This window comes from Oncorhynchus mykiss, chromosome 10, assembly GCF_057628025.1.
Source record: "Oncorhynchus mykiss isolate SJ-2025 chromosome 10, ASM5762802v1, whole genome shotgun sequence".
NCBI classification, from domain to species: domain Eukaryota; kingdom Metazoa; phylum Chordata; class Actinopteri; order Salmoniformes; family Salmonidae; genus Oncorhynchus; species Oncorhynchus mykiss.
In genome coordinates, this window is record NC_143031.1 from 77,378,650 (window position 1) to 77,399,405 (window position 20,756).

The 20,756-nt window shown below is 39.0% G+C and overlaps 1 protein-coding gene across 1 annotated transcript in view; it reads right to left on the reverse strand.

Annotated features, from left to right (window-relative positions):
• Nucleotides 1–6: 6 nt before the first annotated feature.
• LOC110534594 (fibronectin) overlaps nucleotides 7–20,756 on the reverse strand; it is a 73,682-nt gene continuing 52,932 nt past the window's right edge. The window contains exons 14-17 of the mRNA XM_090188569.1: nucleotides 16,377–16,646; nucleotides 15,611–15,880; nucleotides 4,428–4,697; nucleotides 7–356 (exon numbers count right to left, since the gene is read on the reverse strand). Of these exons, the coding sequence (XP_090044695.1) occupies nucleotides 7–356; nucleotides 4,428–4,697; nucleotides 15,611–15,880; nucleotides 16,377–16,646 (1,160 nt within the window). The remainder of the gene's footprint in view (nucleotides 357–4,427; nucleotides 4,698–15,610; nucleotides 15,881–16,376; nucleotides 16,647–20,756) is intronic.

Genomic DNA, 20,756 nt, shown 5'->3' on the forward strand with positions numbered 1-20,756 from the left:
GATTAGTTAATAGTCATTTTGATAACTAGTTAAAATGTAATAACCTTTGACACCAAACATAATACTTAAGTAGGGTACTTCCTTACTTGTGGTGAGGGTTGTTGACACCAGTTGACTTTGCTTTCCATTTTCCAGCACAGTGCAGACAGTGACAGAGTACTGAGTAGCACATTGCAGGTCAGAGAGAGTGATGCTGTGTGAAGATGTGGTAGTGATGTGTGGTTTTGTCCCTGGACAGCGGTAGGAGATCTGGTAATGATGTTGGGTTTGGTTCAATCCTGGTGGCTGGTTCCAGCTAACAGCAGCTGATGTGATGTCTACTGAGTCTACAGTCAGCTGGTCTGGAGCAGGAAGTACTAAGTGAAAATAGATTATTGTCAGGGCTATAGTTTTACTCCAGAAATATATTACAGGAGAAAAAGTAGAAAAGGCTGGCTTGCAATTCCTTTTGGTATGGAAAGGAACAAGCTAAAAAATATAAGTCACACTACAACAACAAAAATGTTCTGCAATGTTGAAAATCCAAATAACAAGGTGTGGATACAATGTTGCTACTTGTCAGACTCAATCTAGGCACAAACAGGGTTGCCAGGTCAAGCTAAAATTTCTAGCCCAATGAACACTCAAAACCCACACAACAGGCCTGAGAACTAGCCCCATTTTTATTTTCACAGCAAGGGAAGAGTTGCCATATTTAGACAATAAACCCTTATCTCATAACATTAGATCTAATTAAGAAGAAATAAACTCAGCAAACAAAGAAATGCTGTGACACACCGCCCCAAACCATGACGGACCCTCCACCTCCAAATCGATCCCGCTCCAAAGTACAGGCCTCGGTGTAACGCTCATTCCTTTGACGATAAACGCGAATACGACCATCACCCCGGTGAGACAAAACCACGACTCGTCAGTGAAGAGCACTTTTTGCCAGTCCTGTCTGGTCCAGCGACGGTGGGTTTGTGCCCATAGGCGACGTTGTTGCAGGTGATATCTGGTGAGGACCTGCCTCTCTCAGCCTATTGCGGACAAGTCTGAGCACTGATGGAGGGATTGTGCGTTCTTGGTGTTAATTGGGCAGTTGTTGTTGCCATCCTGTACCTGTCCCGCAGGTGTGATGTTTGGATGTACCGATCCTGTGCAGGTATTGTTACAAGTGGTCTGCCACTACGGGGACTATCAGCTGTCCGTCCTGTCTCCCTGTAGCGCTGTCCTCGGAGTCTCACAGTACAAACATTGCAATGTATTGCCCTGGCCACATCTGCAGTCCTCATGCCTCCTTGCAGCATGCCTAAGGAACATTCACGCAGATGAGCAGGGACTCTGGGAATCTTTATTTTTGTGTTTTTTAGAGGCCTCTTTATTGTCCTAAATTTTCATAACTGTGACCTTAATTGCCTACCGTCTGTAAGCTGTTAGTGTCTTAATGACCGTTCTACAGGTGCATGTTCATTAATTGTTTATGGTTCATTGAACAAGCATGGGAAACATTGTTTAAACCCTTTACAATGAAGATCTGTGAAGTGATTTGGATTTTTACGAATTATCTTGAAAGGATCCTGAAAAAGGGATTATTTTTTTGCTGAGTTTATAATCCCAAAATTCGGGTTTCCTCTAAATATAAATTGTTGCAAGCTATGACATGAAATAATAAAGGAATTTGAATATGTGGAAAGAAGGCTAAGGGCTGTTCTTAAGCATGACACAATGCCTGGATACAGCCGTTAGCCGTGGTATATTGGCCATATACCACAAACACCAGGGGTGCCTTATTACTATTATAAACTGGTTTCCAACATAATTAGAACAGTACGAAGTAATGCTTTGTAATACCCGTGGTAAGTGGTCAGTTATAAACTGTGTGGTTCCGCATTGTGTTGTGTGTAAGAACAGCCCTTAGCCGTGGTATATTGGCCATATACCATACCTGCTCAGGCCTTATTGCTTAATTAAACCACAGCTTTCACCCACTCAGCATTCAGGGCTCAAATAGGTTTATAATTGTAAATAAATCTCCTTTGTGCATGTGCATAACTATAGATAAATCTGACAGGAGAGTTTGAGTGATGAAAGTTGGACAGAAGATTCAAAATCTCTCAGTAAGAAACACTTGGATGAACATAAAAAAATTACATTAGGCTATTTTCTGGCAATTGTGCTGTTATTTGGTGCCAGATGTTAAAACTACTAACCATTGTAAATGGCCCATTTATGAGATTGACTTGTCATTTCAATAGGCATAGGCTACAGACTACAATCTGGGTTTATGGTTGCAATTACATTTTGTCACGGTTAGTTTTGATAAAGGCAGGTAGCCTATAGCCCCTGATAGGTCTACATCTCATTTCAGATTGTCTACAGTAGACTAGACAAGATATAGGCGAGATGCAAACCTGAACAATTTATCAGCTTGCTTAGTTTAAATTAAGACAAATGCATTTAACATAAATAGCGAGGCGATTTCGAGGTAAGAACTGCTTGTGTTTCCCAATAGCCTGCTGGAATAGGCTACTGAAGATGGGGTCATAATTTCAATCACAGAATTAATATCATATCTGTATATGAACTGAATATGCTTGTCAACAACAGCCAGTGTTAATTTTTTGGAATGTATTTTACCTACAAAAATATAAAAATATAAAAATCCAGAAAATCACGTTGTAGGATTTTTAATTAATGTATTTGCAAATGATGGTGGAAAAAAAGTATTTGGTCACCTACAAAAGTTTATCTCAATACTTTGTTATATACGCTTTGTTGGCAATGACAGAGGTCAAACGTTCACAAGATTTTCACACACTGTTGCTGGTATTTTGGCCCATTGCTCCATGCAGATCTCCTCTTGAGCAGTGATGTTTTGGGGCTGTTGCTGGTCAACACGGACTTCCAACTCCCTCCAAAGGTGTTCTATGGGGTTGAGATCTGGAGACTGGCTAGGCCACTCCAGGACCTTGAAATGCTTCTTACGAAGCCACTCCTTCGTTGACCGGGCGGTGTGTTAGGGATCATTGTCATGCTGAAAGACCCAGCCACGTTTCATCTTCAATGCCCTTGCTGATGGAAGGAGGTTTTCACTCAAAATCTCACAATACATGGCCCCATTCATTCTTTCCTTTACACGGATCAGTAGTCCTGGTCCCTTTGCAGAAAAATAGCCCCAAAGCATGATGTTTCCACCCCAATGTTTCACTGTAGGTATGGTGTTATTTGGATGCAACTCAGCATTCTTTGTCCTCCAAACACGACGAGTTGAGTTTTTACCAAAAAGTTATATTTTGGTTTCATCTGACCATATGACATTCTCCCAATCTTCTTCTGGATCATCCAAATGCTCTCTAGCAAACTTCAGACGGGCCTGGACATGTACTGGCTTAAGCAGGGGGACACGTCTGGCACTGCAGGATTTGAGTCCCTGGCGGCGTAGTGTGTTACTGATGGTAGGCTTTGTTACTTTGGTCGCAGGTCTCTGCAGGTGGTTCTGGGATTTTTGCTCACCGTTCTTGTGATCATTTTGACCCCACGGGGTGAGATCTTGCGTGGAGCCCCAGATCGAGGGAGATTATCAGTGGTCTTGTATGTCTTCCATTTCCTAATAATTGCTCCCACAGTTGATTTCTTCAAACCAAGCTGCTTACCTATTGCAGATTCAGTCTTCCCAGCCTGGTGCAGGTCTACAATTTTGTTTCTGGTGTCCTTTGACAGCTCTTTGGTCTTGGCTAGAGTGGAGTTTGGAGTGTGACTGTTTGAGGTTGTGGACAGGTGTCTTTTATACTGATAACAAGTTCAAACAGGTGCCATTAATACAGGTAACGAGTGGAGGACAGAGGAGCCTCTTTAAGAGGAAGTTACAGGTCTGTGAGAGCCAGAAATCTTGCTTGTTTGAAGGTGACCAAATACTTATTTTCCACCATAATTTGAAATTAAATTCATTAAAAATCCTACAATGTGATTTTCTGGATTTTTTTTCTTATTTTGTCTGTCATAGTTGAAGTGTACCTATGATGAAAATTACAGGCATCTCTCATCTTTTTAAGTGGGAGAACTTGCACAATTGGTGGCTGACTAAATACTTTTTTGCCCCACTGTAAGAGCTGCTGGCCCTGCGGGTATTTAAGAGCTGCTGGTCCTAATGGTATTTAAGAGCTGCTGGTCCTGATGATATTTAAGAGCTGCTGGCCCTGATGGTATTTAAGAGCTGCTGGTATTTTAGAGCTGCTGGCCGTGCTGGTATTTAAGAGCTGCTGGTTTTTAAGAGTTACCGGGCCCTGATGGTATTTAAGAGCTGCTGGTAGTTAGGAGCTGCTGGTCCTGCTGGTATTTAAGAGCTGCTGGCCCTGCTGGTATTCAAGAGCCGCTGGCCCTGATGGTATTTAAAGTTTAATCAACTTTGACACTAAACATAATTCTTTAGTAGGGTACTTCCTTACTTGTGGTGAGGGTTGTTGACACCAGTTGACTCTGCTTTCCATCTTCCAGCACACTGCAGACAGTGACAAAGTACTGTTTACCACATTGCAGGTCAGAGAGAGTGATGCTGTGTGAAGATGTGGTAGTGATGTGTGGTTCTGTCTCTGGACAGCGGTAGGAGATCTGGTAATGATGTTGGGTTTGGTTCAATCCTGGTGGCTGGCTCCAGCTAACAGCAGCTGATGTGGTGTCCACTGAGTCAACAGTCAGCTGGTCTGGAGCAGGAAGTACTAAGGGAAAATAAACACATCATTGTCAACAAAAATAAATATAAAATAAAAGAATGTTGTAATTCTAAATCCTCTCCACAATAACAAAGTGTTTAACACTATACTACTGGTAAAGTTAAAGTAAGCTGAGGCAGATCAACTCCTTGACATAATGACTCACATGAATGGAAGAAAGCATGAACTCAGATACTGTATTATAATCAAAGTTGAATGATTTCAGCACCAAAATGCATGATGAGATGGAATTAACCATCATATCTTTCTCATCAGGGAAGATACTGGACCTTTATACCCTATGCTGGCTGTTACGGGTTTCGGTTCTGTTACGGGTTTGGGTTTATCTATCCATGCTTAAGCCACCTTGTTAGTCAGTATTTGTTACACTTTAAGCCCCGCCTTATCTCAGCTCACTGGTCACCATAGCAGCACCCACTCGTAGCACACTCTCCAGCAGGTATATTTCACTGGTCATCCCCAAAGTCAACTCCTCCTTTGGCCGACTTTCCTTCCAGTTCTCTGCTGCCAATGACTGGAACGAATTGCAAAAATCACTGAAGTTGTAGTCTTATATCTCCCTCACTAACTTTAAGCATCAGCTGTCAGAGCAACTTACCGATCATTGCCAATATACACAGCTCATCTGTAAATAGCCCACCCAACTAACTCATCCCCATATTGTATTTTTTTTCTTGCTCCTTTGCACCCCAGTATCTCTACTTGCACATTCATCTTCTGCGCATCTATCACTCCAGTGTTTAATTGCTATATAGTAATTATTTTGCACTATGGCCTATTTATTGCTTTACCTCCCTAATCTTACTACATTTGCACACACTGTATATTGTTCTTATCTATTGTGTTATTGACTGTACCTTTGTTTTTTTGTATGCATTGCACATTTATTTGAATAAATAACTCTTCAATAACATGATAAATGTATTTTTCAAACTATACCCTCTACGTATGTACGTATGAATGGATGGATGGACCTTTTGGGGAATTGTTTATGTGGTAACAGTAATAGGCCAATAGGGGGCAATCCTCACCCTTCCTTAGTGAAACTGTTGTTTCAGTAGGATCACTTTCGAATCAATCAGATCAAGCGTTAACCGGCAGTGTCTGTGGTATAGCTGCTTTGGAGCAGCTGCTCTTTTTAAAAAATAATTATTTATTACAGAAAACACAAGGAAGGGGTAACATTAAAGTATTATTATCTCTGCTGGCCACCCCCTTCATGTTTCTAAGCAACATATCTTTCAACTATGCTATGATGTTTAACGTACAATTTTAACATATCTAATTGAATAGGATCTACATATTGCTTGTTGAAGATAAATACTTTTACTAAGAGTATTAGTATATTAGTAATTGACTAAACAGGTCTCTCCAGATATCCTAACAGTACTATTTCTAGAGTCAATTTTAGATCAATGCTATGCATTTTCAGCCGTTCCTGAACCTGAGACAGGCTACCTGAGGACAATACCAAAATAAATGGTTGATTGATTCTGTATCCTCACAACAAAATCTGCAGGGCTTCGATGACTTTATGCCCCAAATATTCAAATTTTGTTGGTGACAAGAATTCTATATAATAATTTGAGCTGAAAAGCACGAAGTCTTGAATATTGCATTGTTTTATATATCAACTCATACATCCTGTACCATGGAATCGGTACATCAAAAATCTCTTCCCAACTATTTTTCAATCTGTATGGCACAGTTGTCAACATCCTGGTCCTCAAATGAAACTGGTATACTTTCCTATTTATGCTATTTGTATTCCTCTGCCAGTTTTGATCCTTTATATTGGGCAGACAGACCAGCTCCCTACCTCCTCCTGCTACTACCCTCCTCCTCCATTTTTGGGGCAATGCTGTAGTCAATTGGTTGTACTCTTGGATTGAGCAAACCTTCCTGTACAATTCTGATAACTCCATGAAGGACATAACTCTACCATTACAATTTCATTTAAGAACAAAATACTATTTTCAAACATCTTTCCTCTAAGTACAGGTATTTTATCAACCAGCACATTTGAGTTCAGCCATAATATTTGTTGTAATATTTGTTCTATCTTTTCAGGGGGATGAAATTGAAATTGTAGCCAGCTCTGCAATGCTTGTTTGAAAAAGACAGATACTTAAAAAAAATATCTTGTTCAATTAGTCGAAAATGAGACATGGCAAACTGCACAAAGGCAAATTTTTAAACAATGGATGATCTTTTCTTATTAATCTACCTGTCATCTCAAACACCGAATTCAAATTCATTATATAGATATTCTCATTTTATTTTGTCTCGTTAAGCTTCCCAGATAAAGCAAACTACTTTTTGCTAACATGATTTGAAAAACGGATCATCAGGAGTAGGCAGCTCCATAAGTAAGTGAGTACACTGAAACATGACTATGGAGTTAATCGGGTCAAATTTTCCATAAAGAGACAAGTATTTACCTCTCCATGGTTGCAGGATCTTGTCTATTTTTACACGTTTTCTATTGAAATTCATTGTGGAGAGCTTATTTATATATTTTGTGATATGAATACCGACTATATCTACTTCACCATCAGCCCATTTTATAGGTAAGCTGCAAGGTAATGTAAAATATGTATTTTTTAAGGATCCAATACATAATATTGTACACTTTTCATAATTAGGTTTTAGTCCAGAGAGTACAGAAAAGTGATCTAGATCTTTAATGAGACATTGCAGGGATCTAGCTTGCGGACTTAAAGTAAAATTTGAGTCATTGGCATACCTTTGTTTTTAAGCCTTGATTTTTCTAATTCTCTAATGTTGTTATTGGATCTGATTATAATAGCTAGCATTTTGATGGCCATAATGAATAGATATTGTGACAGCGGACACCCTTGTTTGACTCCTCTTGACAATTCAAAACTCTCTGAGAAGTAGCCGTTATTTACTATTTTACATCTGGGGTTGCTATACATTCTTTTTACCCATTTTATGAGAGAATTACCGAAATTGAAAAAATCCAGGAATTTATAAATACAATTCAGTCTTACTTTATCAAATGCCTTTTCAAAATCCGCTATAAATACCATTCCTGACTTCTTGTATGTTTTATGATGTTACAGTGCCTTGCGAAAGTATTCGGCCCCCTTGAACTTTGCGACCTTTTGCCACATTTCAGGCTTCAAACATAAAGATGTAAAACTGTATTTTTTTTGTGAAGAATCAACAACAAGTGGGACACAATCATGAAGTGGAACGACATTTATTGGATATTTCAAACTTTTTTAACAAATCAAAAACTGAATAATTGGGTGTGCAAAATGATTCAGCCCCTTTACTTTCAGTGCAGCAAACTCTCTCCAGAAGTTCAGTGAGGATCTCTGAATGATCCAATGTTGACCTAAATGACTAATGATGATAAATACAATCCACCTGTGTGTAATCAAGTCTCCGTATAAATGCACCTGCACTGTGATAGTCTCAGAGGTCCGTTAAAAGCGCAGAGAGCATCATGAAGAACAAGGAACACACCAGGCAGGTCCGAGATACTGTTGTTTAAAGCCGGATTTGGATACAAAAAGATTTCCCAAGCTTTAAACATCCCAAGGAGCACTGTGCAAGTGATAATATTGAAATGGAAGGAGTATCAGATCACTGCAAATCTACCAAGACCTGGCCATCCCTCTAAACTTTCAGCTCATACAAGGAGAAGACTGATCAGAGATGCAGCCAAGAGGCCCATGATCACTCTGGATGAACTGCAGAGATCTACAGCTGAGGTGGGAGACTCTGTCCATAGGACAACAATCAGTCGTATATTGCACAAATCTGGCCTTTATGGAAGAGTGGCAAGAAGAAAGCCATTTCTTAAAGATATCCATAAAATGTGTTGTTTAAAGTTTTCCACAAGCCACCTGGGAGACACACCAAACATGTGGAAGAAGGTGCTCTGGTCAGATGAAACCAAAATTGACCTTTTTGGCAACAATGCAAAACATTATGTTTGGCGTAAAAGAAACACAGCTCATCACCCTGAACACACCATCCCCACTGTCAAACATGGTGGTGGCAGCATCATGGTTTGGGCCTGCTTTTCTTCAGCAGGGACAGGGAAGATGGTTAAAATTGATGGGAAGATGGATGGAGCCAAATACAGGACCATTCTGGAAGAAAACCTGATGGAGTCTGCAAAAGACTGGGACGGAGATTTGTCTTCCAACAAGACAATGATCCAAAACATAAAGCAAAATCTACAATGGAATGGTTCAAAAATAAACATATCCAGGTGTTAGAATGGCCAAGTCAAAGTCCAGACCTGAATCCAATGGAGAATCTGTGGAAAGAACTGAAAACTGCTGTTCACAAATGCTCTCCATCCAACCGCACTGAGCTCGAGCTGTTTTGCAAGGAGGAATGGGAAACAATTTCAGTCTCTCGATGTGCAAAACTGTTAGAGACATACCCCAAGCGACTTACAGCTGTAATCACAGCAAAAGGTGGCGCTACAAAGTATTAACTTAAGGGGGCTGAATAATTTTGCACGCCCAATTTTTCAGTTTTTGATTTGTTAAAAAAGTTTGAAATATCCAATAAATGTCGTTCCACTTCCTGATTGTGTCCCACTTGTTGTTGATTCTTCAAAAAAAATACAGTTTTATATCTTTATGTTTGAAGCCTGAAATGTGGCAAAAGGTCGCAAAGTTCAAGGGGGGCGGATACTTTCGCAAGGCACTGTATATTATTTCTAGTAGTTGTCGTATATCATCTCCAATGTATTGTCCATGTAAAAAACCTGTCTGATCAGGATGAACAATACCTGGTAAAACCCTTTAACCTCTTAGAGCTCTAGGGGCGCTATTTCATTTTTGGATAAAAAACGTTCCCGTTTTAAGCGCGATATTTTGTCACGAAAAGATGCTCGACTATGCATATTCTTGACAGTTTTGGAAAGAAAACACTCTGAAGTTTCAGAATCTGCAAAGATTTTGTCTGTAAGTGCCCCAGAACTCATTCTACAGGCGAAACCAAGATGATGCATCACCCAGGAATTAGCAGAATTTCTGAAGCTCTGTTTTCCATTCTCTCCTTATATGGCTGTGATTGCGCAAGGAATGAGCCTACACTTTCTGTCGTTCGCCCAAGGTCTTAGCAGCATTGTGACGTATTTGTAGGCATATCATTGGAAGATTGGCCATAAGAGACTACATTTTCCAGAGGTCCGCCCGGTGTCCTTTGTCTAAATTTGTGCGTAATCTTCAGGTGCAGGCATTTTCTCCTGGGATTCAGGAGAGAAAGCATGTTTCCAAGAACGATGTATCAATGAAGAGATATGTGAAAAACACCTTGAGGATTGATTCTAAACAACGTTTGCCATGTTTTCAGTCGATATTATGGAGTTAATTTGGAAAAAAGTTTGCGTTTTGAGGACTGAATTTATGGATTTTTTTTGGTAGCCAAATGTGATGTATAAAACGGAGCTATTTCTAATACACAAGGAATCTTTTTGGAAAAACTGAGCATCTGCTATCTAACTGAGAGTATCCTCATTGAAAACATCAGAAGTTCTTCAAAGGTAAATGATTTTATTTGAAGGCTTTTATGTTTTTGTTAATGTTGCGTGCTGGATGCTAACGCTAATGCTAACGCTAAATGCTAACGCGAAATGCTAACTCTAGCTAGCTACTTTTACACAAATGATTGTTTTCCTATGGTTGAGAAGCATATTTTGAAAATCTGAGATGACAGTGTTGTTTACAAAAGGCTAAGCTTGAGAGATGGCATATTTATTTCATTTCATTTGCGATTTTCATAAATAGTTAACGTTGTGTTATGCTAATGAGCTTGCTGATAGATTTACACAATCCTGGATACAGGGGTTTTTTCATAGCTAAACGTGACGCAGAAAACGGAGCGATTTGTCCTAAACAAATAATCTTTCAGGAAAAACTGAACATTTGCTATCTGAGAGTCTCCTCAATGAAAACATCTGAAGTTCTTCAAAGGTAAATGATTTTTTTGAATGCTTTTCTGTTTTTTTGTGTAAATGTTGCCAGCTGAATGCTAATGCTAAATGCTACGTTAGCCATCAATACTGTTACACAAATGATTGTTTTGCAATGGTTGAGAAGCATATTTTGAAAATCTGAGATGACAGTGTTGTTAACAAAAGGCTAAGCTTGAGAGCTAGCATATTTATTTCATTTCATTTGCGATTTTCATGAATAGTTAACGTTGCGTTATGGTAATGAGCTTGAGTCTGTATTCACGAACCCGGATCCGGGATGGGGAGATCAGAAAGGTTAAATTCTGAGTGCTATGCATTTTGCTAGTTTTTTGGCATCACAACATTGAAGTGTAAGGCGCCTCCAGTTTTTTAGATAGACCGGGTCTTTATATTTGCCATCTGGGTCTTGTTTTAATAATATAGAAATCAGACCTTCCTGCAGAGTACCTGACAGACTACCATGTCTATAGGAGTAGTTAAAACAATCTAACAATGGAGCTATTAGTATGTCAAAAAATACTTGATATACCTCTACCGGTATGCCATCAAGCCCTGGGGTTTTTCCAGACTGAAAGGATTTAATAGCCTCAAAAAAGTATTCCTCTGTAATTTGGCCTTCACACTGATCTTTCTGTACATTTGTTAATTTTCAGTTTTTTATATTATTTGGAAATAATTCCTTACCGTAATCTTCATTCAGTGGGAGAGGATGAGACGGAAAACAGAACATCTGCCTAAAATAATTAGATTCCTCTTTTAAAATATAATTCGGAGAATCATAGATGACTCCGTCTTCAGTAACAAGTTTCTGCAAATTATTTTTGTTAGCGTTCCTGTATTGGAGATTCAGGAAGAATTTTGTGCATTTTTCTCCATATACCATCCAGTTTGCTTTATTTTTGTAATAGATTACATTAGATCGTTCTTGAAAAAGTTCCTCAAGTTATTTTTGTTTCTCGTAGTATCGTTTTTACTGCCATCTACCTGTACTATTAGTTCATGGATTTCCCTTGTTAGCCTTGTTTCTTTAGCCAGAAACTGCTTTTTTATTATTGAGGAATATTGAATTGAATGTCCCCTGAAGGTATATTTAAAGGTATCCCAATCAACAATGTTACTTGCTAAACCTATATAAACATATGATCTCTGTAATTATAAACAAAGGCTTCTGTACCAAATATTAAGTTCTGCTTTTCTGATGTATCAATTACTAACAGGTCTGTGAGAGACGGAATTCTTACTGGTTGGTAGGTCGATCAAATACTTATGTCATGCAATAAAATGCAAATTAATTACCTAGAAATCATACAATGTGATTTTCTGGATTTTTGTTTTATAATCCGTCTCTCACAGTTGCAGTGTACCTATGATAAAAATTACAGACCTCTACATGCTTTGTAAGTAGAAAACCTGCAAAATTGGCAGTGTATCAAATACTTGTTCTCCCCACTGTATATAGACTTGTAGACAAATACATAAAAAAGATAGGCAAACAAAAAACACATTTAATTATCGACAATAGAGAGAGAGAGAAGAGGAGAGAAAGAGAGAGTGAGAGAAGAGAGCCAGATCAGGTGTGTGTGTGAATGTAAAAGTCTGTATGTGTAAGCAAGCATGTAGTTGAGTGCGTGTGTGTTCATATCCACTTCATAATGTTCAGATATTTTAAACAGTTCCCATACCTTCTTTTTTTCATAACCTGAAGTCCCTGTAGAATTTAGTTCAGCCACGGTGCTTTGGAGCTGTCTCGGAATAGTTGTCCATCTATAAAGAGTTTGTTGCACGCCTACCATGCATCCTTTGTTGTCTTTGTGACGGATACAGTCTCTTACGACGTTTGTTTAAAACCTCTTAGAACTACCCCTCCTGGATCCGGGAGAATTGTCATCAACTGACACTAATTAGCATAACGCAACGGACAAAAAATATTACTAGAAAATATTCATATTCATGAAATCACAAGTGAAATATAGTGAAACACAGCTTAGCCTTTTGTTAATCACCCTGTCATCGCAGATTTTGAAATGATGCTTTATAGCCAAAGCAAGACAAGCATTTGTGTAAGTTTATCGATAGCCTAGCATAGCATTATGTCCAGCTAGCAGTAGGCAACTTGGTCACGAAAATCAGAAAAGCAATCAAATTAAATCGTTTACCTTTGATGAGCTTCGGATGTTTTCAGTCACGAGACTCCCAGTTAAAGAGCAAATGTTCATTTTGTCCCATAAAGATTATTTTTATAGCAGAAATACCTCCGTTTGTACTTCACGTTTGGTTGAGAAATCCACAGGAAACTGCGGTCACGACAACGCCGAAAAATATTCCAAATTAGATCCATAATATCGACAGAAACATGGCAAACGTTTTTTATAATCAATCCTCAAGGTTTTTCAAATATCTATTTGATAATATATCAACCGGGACAGTTGGCTTCCCAGTAGGAGCGAGAGGCTCAAAGGCCTCCTTTGTCTACTACGTACAAATCACTCTGAGAGCCACCAGCTGACCACTGACGCAATGTTGTTGTTCACGCTCATTTTTCAAAATAAAAGCCTGAAACTATGTCTTGTGATACTAGACACATTAGGGAATTCTTGGAAAAAGGAATCTGGTTGATATCCCTTTCACTGCACAATAGGGACGCATAGGAACGCAGAGCTTTCTAAATAAGAGTCCCTTCCTGATTGGATTTTTCTCAGGCTTTCGCCTGCAATATCAGTTCTGTTATACTCACAGACAATATTTTTACAGTTTTGGAAACTTTAGAGTGTTTTCTATACTAAGCTGTCAATTATATGCATATTCTAGCATCTTGTCCTGACAAAAATATCCTGTTTACTTTGGGAACATTCTTCTTCCAAAAATGAAAATAGTGCCCCCTAGTTTCAAGAGGTTATTAACTCCTTTGGAAATTGGTCATTGAGACCGAATTTGGTCCCTTTAAGCTCCCACCCTCTGCTTTTGATCAGCTCCTTTTGTTGGTGTGTTAAAATTTTCCGATGATCGGTCGAGGACCTTTGGTCTTGTCGCTCCGAGCTCCATGTCTACAGGAAAACCGGAAAAAAATATATTTTCACGCATGCTACGACATTGTATGTCTAGTAGCGTCTTCTTCATCACCCCGTTTTCCCTGAGTAGACAATTCATGTTGGAATCGTGTATTTTTACCTTGGCTGTGAGAGTCTTGTTTTCTATTTGGCGCGTGAGAATTTTACTCTGGCTGAACTCCAAACGCCCCCTCAGCCCTGCTACCTCCTCACACAACTTTTCCATTGTTGCATGGATTCCAGAGCACTAGCCTCTACCTCAATGCTAAGTAAATTGTTCTTGTCTGTAGATTAATCTGTTTTACTTTTTTTTGTCGTGTTAAAATTATTTTGTTAGGTTGTCGGATCTTTCCACTAAGGAGTATATTGTTCCTTCAAAGTGTAAAGCTGTTGGTACTCATCGATTTCCCTCTGGATCTGCTTGGTATCCATATTGGATCTTTACTGAAACCAGTTGTTTTACAAAAAGATAACAATGAGTCTTTCCGACGACGACAGGTGTCTGTAGTACAGCCAGCTAGCACTCGCGGAATCCACGCAAAAATGGAACCCAAGCTTGCAGTCCCAGCCGTTGTGGAATCCGTAGTAACAAAAACTTTAGTTCGGATTAAAATCTATTTATTTAAAAAGTTTTAATGTAAACAACGGTACAGTGTCCTGTTGTGCGCTCTGATGACGTCTCTCTCTCGACTGTACCTTTGTTTATCCCATGAGAAACTCTGTGTGGTTTGTGTTGCACTGCTTTGCTTTATCTTGGCCATGTTGCAGTTGTAAATGAGAACTTGTTCTCAACTAGCCTACCTGGTTAAAAAAAGGTGAAATATATACATATCTTTTAAATAAACACATGTGCTCGCCCAGCTGGTATTTAAGAGCTGCTGGCCCTGATGGTATTTAAGAGCTAATGGTCCTGACGGTATATAAGAGCTGCTGGTCCTGATGGTATTTAAGAGCTGCTGGTCCTGATGGTATTTAAGAGCCGCTGGTCCTGATGGTATTTAAGAGCCGCTGGCCCTGCAGGGGTTTAAGAGCTGCTGGTCCAGTGCATCAGATGGAGAGATGAGCTATACCTCATGTTAGGGTGGTCACATCATTCAGACAGAAACTGCTGTTATTTAACTCCATATCCTTTTTGCTCCAGATCCCGAGTTGGTGTAGGTTTTACTTTTAGTTTGTCATTTCAGAGGTAAACCTTAGTGGGCATCCATGGTGGGTGTCTTTAGAACCCCTTACTAGTGGCTTTGCCATCTTTCAGTGGGAACCCCCATGGTGTCTTTTAGAACCCGTTACTTGTGTCTTTGCCATCTTTCAGTGGGAACCCCCATGGTGTGTTTTAGAACCCGTTACTAGTGGCTTTGCCATCTTTCAGTGGGAACCCCCATGGTGTCTTTTAGAACCCGTTACTAGTGGCTTTGCCATCTTTCAGTGGGAACCCCCATGGTGTGTTTTAGAACCCGTTACTAGTGGCTTTGCCATCTTTCAGTGGGAACCCCCATGGTGTCTTTTAGAACCCGTTACTAGTGGCTTTGCCATCTTTCAGTGGGAACCCCCATGGTGTCTTTTAGAACCCGTTACTAGTGGCTTTGCCATCTTTCAGTGGGAACCCCCATGGTGTCTTTAGAACCCGTTACTAGTGGCTTTGCCATCTTTCAGTGGGAACCCCCATGGTGTCTTTCAGAAAACCTTTTGAAACCCTTTCTGTTTATGTTTGTTGAAGTGATTATCTTTGTTAGTTCCCTTTTCTGGGAGCGATGACATTTTGTTTGTCTTTGGGGAATTTAAAATTGACACATCCATTATGATTTGTTAATTTACAAGAGACTTTTTGATAACTAGTCAAAGTTTGACACCAGACACAATACCGAAGTAGGGTACTTCCTTACTTGTGGTGAGGGTTGTTGACACCAGTTGACTTTTCTTTCCATTTTCCAGCACAGTGCAGACAGTGACAGAGTACTGAGTAGCAGGTTTCAGGTCAGAGAGAGTGATGCTGGATGAAGATGTGGTAGTGATGTGTTGTTCTGTCCCTGGACAGTGGTAAGAGATCTGGTAATGATGTTGGGTTTGGTCCAATCCTGGTGACTGGTTCCAGCTAACAGCAGCTGATGTGGTGTCCACTGAGTGAACAGTCAGCTGGTCTGGATCAGGAAGTACTAAGAAAGATAAATAAGAAATAAGCTAAAAAATAGAAGTCACAACAGAAGTTGGATTTAGGGGTTTCTGCTGTATCCATTTATCAACGGTGGTCCGCTGCTGCTACATTGTTGCCGCCACTCCAATTTCTTTAAATATAAAATAAAATAATGGTGTCATTAAAAATCCTCTCCACAATAACAAGTGTTTAACACTGTACTATTGATAAAGTTGAAGCAAGCAGAGGCAGATCAACTCCTTGACATAATGACTCACACTAATGGGAAGCAAGCAAGAGTTCAGACACTATAAAAACGTGTATTAATTATTTCAGCACCAAACTGCATGATGAGATCTGGGGAATTCATCATCATGTAATTCCCGTCAGGGAAGATATTGGACCTTTGCATCCCATGTTGACACATCCATTATGTTTTGTTCATAGTTATCTTTAACTAGTTAAAGTTGAATTAACTTTGACATTAAACATAATATTTTAGTAGGGTACTTCCTTACCTGTGGTGAGGGTTGTTGACACCAGTTGACTCTGCTTTCCATCTTCCAGCACACTGCAGACAGTGACAAAGTACTGTTTACCACATTGCAGGTCAGAGAGAGTGATGCTGTGTGAAGATGTGGTAGTGATGTGTGGTTCTGTCCCTGGACAGCGGTAGGAGATCTGGTAATGATGTTGGGTTTGGTTCAATCCTGGTGGCTGGCTCCAGCTAACAGCAGCTGATGTGGTGTCCACTGAGTCAACAGTCAGCTGGTCTGGAGCAGGAAGTACTAAGGGAAAATAAACACATCATTGTCAACAAAAATAAATATAAAATAAAAGAATGTTGTAATTCTAAATCCTCTCCACAATAACAAAGTGTTTAACACTATACTACTGATAAAGTTAAAGTAAGCTGAGGCAGATCAACTCCTTGACATAATGACTCACATGAATGGAAGAAAGCATGAACTCAGATACTGTATTATAATCAAAGTTGAATGATTTCAGCACCAAAATGCATGATGAGATGGAATTAACCATCATATCTTTCTCATCAGGGAAGATACTGGACCTTTATACCCTATGCTGGCTGTTACGGGTTTCGGTTCTGTTACGGGTTTGGGTTTATCTATCCATTGAGGTTGACTAGGTTGGGCGCTCTGATTGGAGTCACCTTGTTAGTCAGTATTTGTTACACTTTAAGCCCCGCCTTATCTCAGCTCACTGGTCACCATAGCAGCACCCACTCGTAGCACACTCTCCAGCAGGTATATTTCACTGGTCATCCCCAAAGTCAACTCCTCCTTTGGCCGACTTTCCTTCCAGTTCTCTGCTGCCAATGACTGGAACGAATTGCAAAAATCACTGAAGTTGTAGTCTTATATCTCCCTCACTAACTTTAAGCATCAGCTGTCAGAGCAACTTACCGATCATTGCCAATATACACAGCCCATCTGTAAATAGCCCACCCAACTACCTCATCCCCATATTGTATTTTTTTTCTTGCTCCTTTGCACCCCAGTATCTCTACTTGCACATTCATCTTCTGCGCATCTATCACTCCAGTGTTTAATTGCTATATAGTAATTATTTTGCACTATGGCCTATTTATTGCTTTACCTCCCTAATCTTACTACATTTGCACACACTGTATATTGTTCTTATCTATTGTGTTATTGACTGTACCTTTGTTTTTTTGTATGCATTGCACATTTATTTGAATAAATAACTCTTCAATAACATGATAAATGTATTTTTCAAACTATACCCTCTACGTATGTACGTATGAATGGATGGATGGACCTTTTGGGGAATTGTTTATGTGGTAACAGTAATAGGCCAATAGGGGGCAATCCTCACCCTTCCTTAGTGAAACTGTTGTTTCAGTAGGATCACTTTCGAATCAATCAGATCAAGCGTTAACCGGCAGTGTCTGTGGTATAGCTGCTTTGGAGCAGCTGCTCTTTTTAAAAAATAATTATTTATTACAGAAAACACAAGGAAGGGGTAACATTAAAGTATTATTATCTCTGCTGGCCACCCCCTTCATGTTTCTAAGCAACATATCTTTCAACTATGCTATGATGTTTAACGTACAATTTTAACATATCTAATTGAATAGGATCTACATATTGCTTGTTGAAGATAAATACTTTTACTAAGAGTATTAGTATATTAGTAATTGACTAAACAGGTCTCTCCAGATATCCTAACAGTACTATTTCTAGAGTCAATTTTAGATCAATGCTATGCATTTTCAGCCGTTCCTGAACCTGAGACAGGCTACCTGAGGACAATACCAAAATAAATGGTTGATTGATTCTGTATCCTCACAACAAAATCTGCAGGGCTTCGGTGACTTTATGCCCCAAATATTCAAAATTTCGTTGGTGACAAGAATTCTATATAATAATTTGAGCTGAAAAGCACGAAGTCTTGAATATTGCATTGTTTTATATATCAACTCATACATCCTGTACCATGGAATCGGTACATCAAAAATCTCTTCCCAACTATTTTTCAATCTGCATGGCACAGTTGTCAACATCCTGGTCCTCAAATGAAACTGGTATACTTTCCTATTTATGCTATTTGTATTCCTCCGCAAGTTTTGATCCTTTATATTGGGCAGACAGACCAGCTCCTGCTATTACCCTCCTCCTCCATTTTTGGGGCAATGCTGTAGTCAATTGGTTGTACTCTTGGATTGAGCAAACCTTCCTGTACAATTCTGATAACTCCATGAAGGACATAACTCTACCATTACAATTTCATTTAAGAACAAAATACCCTTTTCAAACATCTTTCCTCTAAGTACAGGTATTTTATCAACCAGCACATTTGAGTTCAGCCATAATATTTGTTGTAATATTTGTTCTATCTTTTCAGGGGGATGAAATTGAAATTGTAGCCAGCTCTGCAATGATTGTTTGAAAAAGACAGATACTTAAAAAAAATATCTTGTTCAATTAGTCGAAAATGAGACATGGCAAACTGCACAAAGGCAAAAAGGCAATTTTTAAACAATGATTCTTATTAATCTACTTGAGAACCATTTAGGGGTCAACTACAACTTTTGAATGAGTGAAGCTTTTGGAGAGAATTTAGTGCTTTAATATTTAATAATCTCAACCACCAAATTCATATTCATTATGTAGATGTTCTCATTGTATTTTGTCCCGTTAAGCTTCCCAAATAAAGCAAAATACTTTTTGCTAAAATGATTTGAAAAACGGATCATCAGGAGTAGGCAGCTCCATAAGTGAGTAAACTGAAACATGACTATGGAGTTAATCGGGTCAAATTTTCCATAAAGAGACAGGTATTTACCTCTCCATGGTTGCAGGATCTTGTCTGTTTTTACAAGTTTTCTATTGAAATTCAATGTGGAGAGCTTATTTACATATTTTGTGATATGAATACCGAGTATGTCTACTTCACCATCAGCCCATTTTATAGGTAAGCTGCAAGGTAATGTAAAATATGTATTTTTTAAGGATCCAATACATAATATTGTACACTTATCATAATTAGGCTTTAGTCCAGAGAGTACAGAAAAGTGATCTAGATCTTTAATGAGATATTGCAGGGATCTAGCTTGCGGGCTTAAAGTAAAATTTGAGTCATTGGCATATCTTTGTTTTTAAGCCTTGGATTTCTAATCCTCTAATGTTGTTATTGGATCTGATTATAATAGCTAGCATTTTGATGGCCATAATGAATAGATATTGTGACAGCGGACACCCTTGTTTGACTCCTCTTGACAATTCAAAACTCTCTGAGAAGTAGCCGTTATTTACTATTTTACACCTGGGGTTGCTATACATTATTTTTACCCATTTTATGAGAGAATTACCGAAATTGAAAAAATCCAGGAATTTATAAATACAATTCAGTCTTACATACGTAAGGGAACATTTTGACATTTGCTGTATGGTTAGTGAGAAAGTCCATATTGCAAATGTACGGTCCCTTACTAGACGTCCGAAAATGTTTGTAAAATTCGCAATCGGCGTCGGGCCGTGCGGTAGGGCCGGACCTACCGGGAAGTCATCAAATGAACTTTCTTGGACATTCGGTTTCCATTTTATAAAATAATCAAATTTTGGTCATTTTTCCGCTGTCCAGGAAAATCCCACAAGAGGGCATAAGCAATCATATTGCAATTGTACAAAACATCCCGAATCACGACGGGGCCTTATCTCCAAAACTGAAAATATTTTGAAGCTGAAACTTGGTGAGCGTAGGTTTGGCATAATGGGCAGTTGGCCCCGAACAAGATGGCGTCTAGGCCTCAACGGTTTTTGAGTTATGGCCATTTCTCTGGGATTAAAGGTCCAAAATGAAAATAGAGAAATAATTTTTCCACTTCACGTCAAAGTCAAGGAGCCTCCGGTGTCAATAAAAAAAGAACCAGCCATTTATCTATCGTCATTTAAGAGAAATCATACAATGACTAATTGGTGATGTTAACAAATAGGCGTTTTTTTTCAACAGTTACAGATCAAGTTGCAGGGTGTTCATACGAATCTTTTTAAAGTGTGCTGCGAAGCTCTGCAAGATTTCTGTGATTTTGTATGAGTTTCTGAAATAACACACACTCACTAAACCCTCCGTAAATAACTCAGTTCTTAACGTAAAGACTTATAACTCAGGATTCTGTAAAGGCATACCCCAATCAGGATATGAGTTTATTTATAGCTTCCTGTGCCAACCGGAAGTGCCTTAAATGGTGTCATAGTGGCTGTTTCCAAGGGTTAAAAAGGTCAGATCTTTTCAAAACTTCATATGTGTGATTAGGCAACCCCCATGAATTGTAAGTCAGTTATTTTTCCCAACAGATGTCAAAGAAAAGCTCTCACACACACACACAGCAAGGATGGAGTGAAAAAATTAGA